Raw genomic sequence first — 10,437 nt, forward strand, 5'->3', positions numbered from 1 at the left:
TAGGAGTTTCTTGGGTTAAATTCAAGCTAAAGCTTCAGTGAAAGAAATAGGAACAGGCTGTTCTTTGCTCAGCAGTGAAAGCATACCTTAGTAATTTTAACTTCATTCAGGGAGTGCATTCTTGGGAGAGTGGGAAAGATCCCTGCTTTCTATCTCCCCTCCTCACTCCCCAGCAAGAACAGGATGCCAGGCATGTGGCAGTACACTTGCATTGTGAAAATTCAGGTTGGTATCCCTGTCTGTAACCCATGATGGTCCCTGTGGTGGTTTGTCGGGGTGAGATAAGCAGGGCTGAATCTTTCCACTGCCTATTTTGTGACTGTTTTTAGTGTTTGCCAGTGTTCTGAACAGGAGATTTACAGGTTTCAAACAATTTCAGGTTGCAGGTCTCTGAAAGAGAATTAGACCACGTAAACCAACCTTAATTAAACCATGTAAAGCTCACCCTTTATTTTCCCTGGACGGATGAAAAAGTTACAAAAGTGAGATGGAACAGCTGGGTCTCAATTGAAATCTATCGCTTTGGTTTCTGGAAGCAGCCTTCTCGTCTGTTTGGGCTTAAGCTGAAGCTTGTCTGACCGTAACAGCTTATTCAGCTGCAGTTCATTCTTAGCAGGCAGTGAGAGACCCGTGTGAATAGGTGAAGCCCTGCACCAGGATATCATACCTTTTTCAGTGGGAATGGTGTTTGAGCCTTTTATTTACATGACAGATCTAATAAGGAAGCACTAAACATTCATATTCTGTATTTAGAATAAATAGTCTTTGGGGTTTGGGTTGTTTTTTTTTTAAAAAGCTTTTTTTTAAGCTTTTAATGACAATTCCATAATTGTCTCTTTTTGAGACAGAGATTAGTACTGAATAATAAACCCAAGTATTTGTATGCAACATCCTCGCTATTAATTTGTAATGAAAGTTGCCCAAAAGGAGCAGTGTAGGGATATTTTAGTGGCAGTCTGGAGTATATTTTTAGTGAAACTTCATTCCTTTCCTGAAACTTACTTAAGCACAATTTCAGTGTGTTCTGAGCTTTCAACAGCATTTTTTTTCTTGCTTTTTTTTCCTCTGTTAAGTAACAGATCCAATGGCTGTGGAATAATACAGTTGGGATGACATAAGTTCATATTGCTCTGTATCTGATGGATCTGAGGTTTCAAGCTCTCAGTAATCTCTAGGTTAGCACTTACTGAAAGTCTCACAGTTCTCTGGTATGGATGTCAAGTAGCCATAGATGATGCCAAGTTAACTGCAGGTTTGGGTCAGTTCCTTGGGCAGTATTGGATCTGAATGCCTAAAAATTAATGTGGATTTGATGAAAGGCTTTTATTGTGACTTTGTCATTACGTCATAGCTCAGTTTCACTCCTAAATACAGATGTAGCTTCAGTCATTAACTCTGCACTGTTGCAATACAAGTTCCCCACACATCTCAAAGTGTACCTTGGTGTGTGAGGAACAGGTAAGGCAGGGTGCTAGAAATACCATTACAATGTATGACTTCACCACAGATGGGCATAAATGACTATGTAGTATGTAGTCAGGATATTCTTATCCCTCCTTATTACAAAATGCACCATAAGATACAGGAAAGGATCTGATTTACCAAAGTACTAACATTTGCACGTTTCTGTAGAAGGTCAAGTACATTTGCTTTGCGTTCTTAATGGTGATGGCACTGTGCCATGCGACCAGTGGATTAAAGTCTAGGAGTACAAAAATATTCTTACCCTAATTAAAACGAATGTGAACCAAAGTTGAATCTGTTTAAAACCCCTGAAATAATCAGTCTTATGTCCTTATTGCACAAGGAGATGCGCCTGGGAGGCCATGGGACTCCCAGAAGTTTCCAGACTCACAGGGCTCCTTGTTGTGGTGACTTACTGCTGTCCAGCTCTGAGGCTGGTGCCATCCCCTGTACACAAGCATCCTGGTTTCAGGCCTTCTGAAAGCATATCAAAGATCAGACACACGTTTGGTGTGTCTTTCCAGCCATGCAGTGGAGAGAACTTTTTTCTTCATGCTTTTAATATTCCACTGTAAGACAGTTTGGAGTTAAATATTTCTTTCCTCTTCTGTAGTTAATTATTAAAATAGTTGACTGCCTTTTCTTTGTGTGAAGAGAATGCCTAGTTCAATCAAAATCACCTTCACTGCTTTCAGAAGAATGCATTTACTTCTTCCCTGTCTGGTTCCACAAGCCAAGTCCTTTAGCCATCTCAACCTAGTCTTTTTAACTGTGGTCTGTGCCTCTCAGTCCCAGAGTTGAATAGGTATGCCTGAATCATTGCCTGTTTTTCCCCATGAACAACACATATTTGTTAGTCTATGCTGTTAGCAACTTAACTTTTATTGGCAGACAAATGGTTTTCCATTCAAGTTCAGAGAGTAAGGTTTTAATTCTTCAGATATAAATCAAGTTCCTGATCCTGAGAAAGCATCCTTGTGTAGGTAAGAGTTAATAGGCGAGGCATAAAAATTTGAATCACATGCTCCTGGAAACAGTTATATATCTGAATAGCTCTGTTGACTTCAGCATGTTGCTGGCACATAGGATTATGCAAATGCCTAAGACTTTGCAGGTTCATGGTTTGATGAACATTTAATATTATACTGACATGGACTCTGCGTTCAAAAGTCGCCTTATTAAGCAAAACCTCCTGGTGACAATTGCTTGTTTAACCCATTTTTGTGTCTGCAGGTCTCCAATTCATGTTTTTGTGAATGCAGCTACGTATTTTGTCATCAAAAGAGTTGGGTTTTTTTTTAGTGAATTTTGTTTTTTCTCTTGTACCTTTGGTGCTTCAGGGGAGGAATGAACCAAGTCACAGGGTTCAGAACATTGCTGCTCCCTAGGAAGGGCTCTCTGCTCCAGATGGAGCACTGAAGAGGCTGCCTGCTGGAGGCTGGAGCAGGCAGTTGTGGCAGTGAGATGAGTGCAGGTGAGCAGGTTGCAGTGTGCAGCCATCGTCCTCCACTTCCAGAGAAAGCTAGAGAAAGCTAGCTGGACACTCATTTTAGAAAACAAAGGCTAATTTTCTGTCTCATTTTGGGGTCTATATTATGCTTTCTAGAGTACCTGGGATTGGCAATACTACTTTTTTTGCCCCAGACTTTCAGGGTATGTGTGATTTTGTCTGAAGGTGTTGGCTGATACCTGGCAGTCTTCAGTTAAGGTCGAGACGAACCCACAGAAGTGTCAGATGAGTAAGAAAATATTTTTCTCTCTAAAGTTTCGTAGGTGCAGTCATTTGTATTCCTCATAACTATAGTAAAAGTAGTATCAGATGGAGTTTGGGAACTCAAATGGGTTTTCTTTAATCACTGGGCTTCCAATAATTTGTCTGGTGTCTTCACAAATCCTGTACTTGTGATGGTGGGAAAGGGGCTTCTGGGTCTTTAATGGCTCGATGCAGATGTCCCGTGGTGAGGATTCTGCAGTCTCCTAGCGTTAATTTGCTTAACTACTGCCAACATTAAAAGGGTGATTATGTCTTTGTAGCAAAGTGAGTGACATGTATAAGCCTGGTAAGGAGAGAAGTGGGCATTTTACACTTTGGAAAACTGTTGCCTTTTCTTCTTGGCCTTATCTTTTCCAGAGGAAGCAAGGCTACAGAAACTGATTTTCCCTTGTCATGTTCCCTATGCCTCTAATCTCTCTAGTTATTTTCCCTTTCTAGCCTCCTTTAGAGGAGAAGGGAATGATGAGGGGAAAACCAGTGTGCCATATACACATTGTTCTGGGGTTCCAGCTGAGACCTTGCTAGAACTGACCCTCCTGGGGGCATTCTGTGAAAAACTCGTGGTTTGGTCTGGTTTATGCCCCTTAGTGTCCCATCACTCTCACCCGGAAGCTGTATTTCTCCTTTTTAGCCTTTTGAATATCTTGCATCCTCCACAAGTTCCCCATAATACAGTGGAACCCCATTAACCAGCATATTTTTGGACATTATTGCCTTTCTCTCTAGTGAAATGTGACATTTCATAGTTATTTATTTCTGAAAGGCTTGATAGGAATGGTCACTGTAATGAAATCCGTAGAGGCAGTGGCATTGAGGCATCCTAATGGTCTCTTGTGAGAGTGATGACGTTTGGGTATTCAAGTGAGGTGGTGCAGCTGGGTTGTTGTTCAGGCTCCAGTATCACACAAACATCTTATTTAGGCACCCTCCAAACTTACATAAGCAGCTATAAATCATGTGAGCAGTCCCAGTTAAGACAAAGGGCATAGTATTTGCAGGGTGGGTCTTTAGATTGATTTTAATCAGTTATTTCTTGGAATGGATTTCTGTGACCAATATCTTCTCTGGCTTAGTGGTAGTTACAAAGCTTTAGATTACGAAAAGTTGAAATTAACTTCCCCATTTTTTCAGTTTCCTTCTTTTTTCTTTTTTTTTTTAATTTGCATGGAAAATAACTTACTAATTCCTACTTTGAGTGTTATTTTTTTCTAATGTTTGCATCCTATCCTAAATTCAGCAAAACAGAAGTAGAATGTGAGATACTTCATGATAGAACAAAATCGGCATGTAATAAAAAGACAGCGGAGATTTATCTGTAGGATCATGTATAAAGTGGATTGAATACCAATAAATAGAGGCAGGATTGCAAAAGTATTTGTGGAAGTAAAAATAAAAATCAGTTGTCCTCAAGCACTTTAAACTCCAATAAATGTAATTATTTTGTCAGTGGGATATTTGCTATGAGATGAAGGCTGCTACAAGAGTTTATTTTGCCATCATAAGCTGCAAGGACATTTGGAAATACTTTGAGATAACATCCTCTGGATTTAAATAAGTAATTAAGTTTAGTTTTTTCTTTACTGGAAGGGGAGAATACTCATCTAAGAGAATGTACTGTGCCAAAGTAAACATATCTGCAGTACGGACAAATGCAACTTTGATTTTTACTCTCAGCTTCAGAAGATGCTATGCAAAACCATCAGGGCTTTAGGTTTTTAGTGGATGGGCTCCCATCCACTGCCATGGCACACACCAGCGCAAGTGCTGCCTGGCCTGCCTGCTGTGTTCACTGTGGTCTGCTTCCTGCCTCACAGCACTTTCTGTGTAGTAATTATATGATCATATTTGAAATAATTTACTGAATCTGAAGCATTGCTTTGTATCAGTTTACTGTTTACCTATAGATAGGTTACTGGAAGCTAGACCTCAACAACTCATTAGTAAGCAAGCAGTGCAGTTCTTCCCAAACTGCAGGAATTGTATCTGACAAAAAGATCTCAAATAAACCAATACAAATTCGTAGAAACACCCCTTTTTCACAGCCTTTCTACCCAAGTGATGTCTCTGGGAAAGTGCAGCAATTAATGGTAAGGAAAGAAACAGCAAGTGTTTAATGTGGTTTTAGCTTTATATTATGCAGTTACCTTTTGGAAAAAACCCTTAGCTTGCTTTGTCTGCTCGGTTTTGCCATCAGGAGTGCTCTGCAGACCATTGGGAGTTAACTTCATTCCCCCATTCATTGGAGTGTGTGGCTGAGGAGACAGTTCTCTCTGGTACCAAATGGACACACCTGAAAGGCTCCATCTGGCCTGGAGAACTACAAGGCTGCTGTGTGCTTGTGAGCTGGCAAAGCCCTGGAGTGGGAAAGCAAAGACAATTAATAGGCTATAAAGCTGCATCAAACAAGTTGTCCATCCAGCTCAGGGTCCTTCATCCATCAGTGGCCAAAGCCATGTGCTGTAGAGGATGGTTGGTGTATCACTTCCATACCTTATTCCGTCCCTAAAAGCGTGATTCTCCAGCATCATTCCAGAGGCTCATAAAGACCTAACCTCCGAGGTTAATTATCCTCTGCTCAGCCATAAAACTGCAGAGCTGGATGGAGATAGGCAAATTCTTCTTGACCTAGAACATAAGATACAGCCCATGTACAGGAGCTGGGTATTGTGGATACACAGAGCAGCAGCTCCTATGGGTTTGGTTGAAAGTAGCTGCTTTAAGCTTAATTTAAAAGAAAATAAATAATTTGTATCATGACATTCTTAAAACATCTGTGTATCCATTTATGAATCCTTTCATCTGTTAGCCCGTGTGGTTTGGTTTGGTGTGGGACTGCTAGTGGCAATGCAGCACTGTGCTCGGAGATGTAGCAAAACTCAGCATTAGCATTTGCTTTGAATTTAAATAATGCAAAATAGTGGTTAGCAAGGGGTGTGCCTGTGCATTGTCTGCAGGTGTGTGTGTTTGGTGACACTGCCTCTCCAGAGGTACAGAATAAACCAGTGCTGGGATCTTCCTGGACATGGTGAACTTTTGTTTCCATCATGGTGCTGAACTGAACTCTGCAACGTGGGTTGTTCCTGTTAATCTCTTCTGGTATATATTTGGGAGTTTTCTGTTGTTGTTTCCAGTTGTGAATTCCCAGTTTAAGCCAAATGAATAGTCCTTGCAGGATGGATTCATCCTAGCAAATGGTCAAAAAAAGAGTGCATTTATAAGGCATGTTTAATAAGTGATAACTATTGACAGATGAGCAGTATCCTTCATGTCAACACTACACGGAATTTTAAGCTCTGAGGCTGAATGATGGAAATTAGCTGCTTAATTTAAATATGGCTAGTTTAACTTTTCATTTTCTTTAAAATTAACTGTATGACTAAAAAGAAAACACTTCTTTGAGTTTCCAATGGAAAATTCTTTGTCCATAAATGAGAAGAGCATCTGGCAAAAAGCCTGTTTAAAGATGGGAGTCCCACGCGCTTTCCTTCTTGGGTAACCATGACCAAAACCACTTGTCCTTTTCCTTGGTGGCTGTGCCGCTGGAGATGACTCCCTTTCAAGTCGACCTTTTCTGATCTAACATAATCATTTAGTCAGTGCCAGGGGCTCTTCTCATTTATGGACAAGGAATTTGAGAGGGTGCTGCTGCGCCTTCCTCTTCCACAGTGGTCCTGTGACAGGAGGAGACGCACTGTTCCTGCAGGCTCGGGATGGATGGCGTGACTTGTGTGTGCTGTCACCTTCTTCGAACAAGACAGCAGAGCAGTATTTCTCTTCACCATCACCAGTAACACATACATGTGTGTGTGCCACATACTGCTTACAGCACTTTAATACAGCCTTTGGTATTTGCATCTTCAAACCCCTATTTTCCTTTTTCTTTGCTTTTTCCAGAAGCACTTCCACAGGTCCAAGAGTTAACAAAAGGGAGTCACGTTGGCCCCATGAGCTAGAAAATGTTCAACTGCTTCCTGAGAGCAAGAGGAAGAAGAACTAGTGCTCCAGCGCCATGAAGCTTAAAACTACGCAGAAGGCTTAACGCTGGGAGATACTTCTTACTTTTTTTCCAGTTTTCAGTGTATCTGGGTAACTAGTAAATGCTGAACTTTCACATAGCTGTCAATTAGACTGCCTTAAAATAACCAGACTGGTGTGCTGATGGGTTTTCTTTACAACACTGCGGGCCATTTAACTTGTTGGGTATGAAGTGCTGGAGTCCAGCTGGAGCCTCAGTGAGCTCTTGTGCCACATGCAGCTTTGCTGCTGAAGGATATGGCTTTGAATACTCCAGCCACTCCTGCTCACATCTCATCCTGCAGGAGCTTGCTCTCTCCTCTTGGAAGCAACCACCGGACAGTGTTTTGCTTGGGGTCAGGCAGATGCTGACGCTCTGGTTCCTTGGCTCAGCTGGGGGAAGGCGTGGGGCAGCTGAGGGATGGGGCAGACTTTGAGTCCACAGGAATACACTTGTTTTTAATGCATCCATGTAAATGTACTCATTAGTATGTGTCACTACTTCAGTTTGAAGTCATGACATTTGAAAGGAATTGGAAGGTCATTGCACATTCAGTATTCTAGCTTTAAAATAAATATTAGCATTCAAAAGTCTCATCTTTCTTAGAAGATGACAGAGCTTTGTAGTGGAATACAGCAATGCAAGAGAATTAAGGTACACCTGAACAAGATTGCACAGCTTGCAAGCAAAATACATACCATGCAAAATGCTCAAAGATGTTCTCACTGAGCCTTGGAGCTTTGCTCATAGGCTTCCATCAGAAACGTAGCAAAGACAGCACAAAGTCTGTATAACATTGAGAGTTGTCTGTCTTTTGACTTTGGGCTGTAGCTGTAATTGGGACCGGACATTGCACTTTCAAAAATACTCTTCCTCAAACCGCGGTTCCCAGCAGTGTTTTTGTTCAGAGCAGGCTAAATCTGAGGCCAATGTGAACTGTAATAACACCACTGAGGTAAGTGGATGCAGAGGAAAAAGGGGGAGCGGATTTGTTTTGTTTGTTTGGGGTTATTTTGTACTAAAAGTGAACCTTTTTGACTTCTGCTTGTAGGTCTGCCTTTTAATCACAGCAGTTAATACAAGAGCAATCTAAATTCTGTGCAGTTCACCAGAGAAGAATAAAAATGTTTGTATGTGTAATGGTCAATGAAATTCATGTGGACCAGTTTACATCAGCTGCCGAGCATCCCTTGGAGGTCTTTATTCTATGTTTTAATTACGATTGAGTTAGCAGCTCTTCATTTTCTTTAATGTGGTAATAATATCCACTGTCATACCCAAAAATTAGCCTCAAACTCTATCAGTACCAATACTGTGAGCTCTACGCTGAGGAGGAGTGTGAGGGTATCTCTGAGGAGGCTGGAGGAGGAGCCCATTCTGTTCTGCTCAGTTTGTGGTGCTGAGCAGCGCTGGCTGCTGCAACAGGGACCTGTCACAGCCCATCATCCTTCCCACAGCAGCAGGATCTGAAACAGTACCATTGCTGGCTTGGTTTTAGAGTACAGTTACAGATTTAGGCAGGGAGCTGTAAGGCTGGGAGCCCTTGACAGCTGATTCATTGTTCAGTGGCCAACATGTTAAAGGTCAGCCTGGTGCTGTTTACTGCATGAGGTCCCTAACAGTGCTGGGTTGGCAGGGAAAATTAGGATCCTGCGATACTTATCTACATGGGAGCTTTCCTTTTGAGTATTGTGAATGGGCTATAAATACGTTGTATTGAGAGCAGATACTTCTTTGGAACCAGGTGCCACTCGCAGAGTTAAATTTGTAGTTAATGACAGTAACTACTGCTGTGAGGTGGAAATGTATTTCAATACCCAATAAGGAGAATAGTCAAATTTATTAAGTAAGTATGAGCTAGGAAGTACTTGGGAAAATCAATATAGAGGGTGAATAAACCCATGAAACATGAAGTACACACTGTGTGCCTTAGTGCTGCAGAGGCTAGTGCAGCCCTTGCGAGGGTCCTCCCGGGTGGCAGGAGCAGAGCAGCAAGCAGCAGTGTGGTCCTGACTGTCATCACGTCTTCAGAATGTGTCCCCGGACACTTGAGGAACGCAAGAAAAATCATTGCCCTTGGAAGCTATACCCTTTAATGTATAAAAAGTCGTAAGCTGTGGAAATGACTTTTTTCCTTCCATTCATTCAATCAAATCTTTCTCCAAGCAGAAAGCCAGAGCTTGGTGCTCCTTTGGTGTGCATTATGAAAGATTCCCTTCCTGTCGGCCTGGGCAGAACGTGCAGAGACATGAACCTTCCTAACAGTGTTTAATCTTTTGCATATATTTTCAGTATAAACCTTTCTGTGGCCATTTGCAGTGACCTGCTATGTTGGATCTGTGGTGACTTTCCAAAAGAGAAGTTTTCAGCTAAAATAAAAACCAAAATGTTTATGATTCTGTGATTTCTTATGTGCATCTTCTTTGTTTGCTGCAAATAACAAGCCTCCAGTGTTTCTTGTTTTAATACTGATTTTGGCATCTACAGCTGCCCTAGCTTGCGTTGTCAGTGTGGCTGTTTAGCTGGTGCCTGTGGTGCTGCAGGATGCTGTGTGCCAAATCTGTAACTGCATCCGCATTGCCCATCACCCATGGGGACCTACGGAGGTGGGATGGAGCAAATCCCTGCCCCTTTGGTTCGGCTGCTGTAGGTCACATTGGCTTCACTGGGGGCTATGGCAGTGGCTGAGCTGGGTTGGGATGTGTTCTGGGCTGTGGATGGTGCATAGAGGTTGAGATAGGGGGAGGCTCAGGAGCTCCTTCTTAAGGCTGTGTTGGCTCTACTGTTCTCGTAATCTGTTTTCACATAATTAAGTGATGAGTCAAGTGTAACACTTCTGCTCCTTCCTCCTGCAAGATGCAGGAACTCCTGGTGCTGTGCACGGGGGAGGACGAGTAGAAGGGAGGAATTCAGAAGATGCAGCCTCTCTTTTCCTTTACTGGAGGAGCAAAGTCTTGAGGGGACCAGTAACACCAAGTGCAAATCACAGCCCTCCTATCCCTGCAAACATGTCAGACCCTCATGTGAAAATGAAGCCAAGTTGCTGAGGGAGTGCGGGCTCCATGGGCAGAGGTGGGATTTTGGAAGGGGTTTAGCACTGGCTTTGCTGGTCTTTGGGAGCAGCATGGCAGCAGCAGCGTTTGGAGTACACGGCGCTCTGCCTTCTGAAGAAACAGCAGAATCT

General features: G+C 42.3%; 1 protein-coding gene across 1 annotated transcript in view; it reads left to right on the forward strand.

Annotated features, from left to right (window-relative positions):
• RAD18 (RAD18 E3 ubiquitin protein ligase) overlaps window positions 1-9,657 on the forward strand; it is a 58,582-nt gene extending 48,925 nt beyond the window's left edge. The window contains exon 13 of the mRNA XM_062610787.1: window positions 7,133-9,657. Coding sequence (XP_062466771.1) covers window positions 7,133-7,235 — 103 coding nt within the window. The 3' untranslated portion in view covers window positions 7,236-9,657. The remainder of the gene's footprint in view (window positions 1-7,132) is intronic.
• Window positions 9,658-10,437: the final 780 nt, after the last annotated feature.

The sequence above is a fragment of the Pezoporus occidentalis genome, unplaced genomic scaffold, assembly GCF_034315485.1.
Source record: "Pezoporus occidentalis ecotype Australia unplaced genomic scaffold, CSIRO_AGI_Poc_V1 ctg149, whole genome shotgun sequence".
In the NCBI taxonomy this organism is placed as follows: domain Eukaryota; kingdom Metazoa; phylum Chordata; class Aves; order Psittaciformes; family Psittacidae; genus Pezoporus; species Pezoporus occidentalis.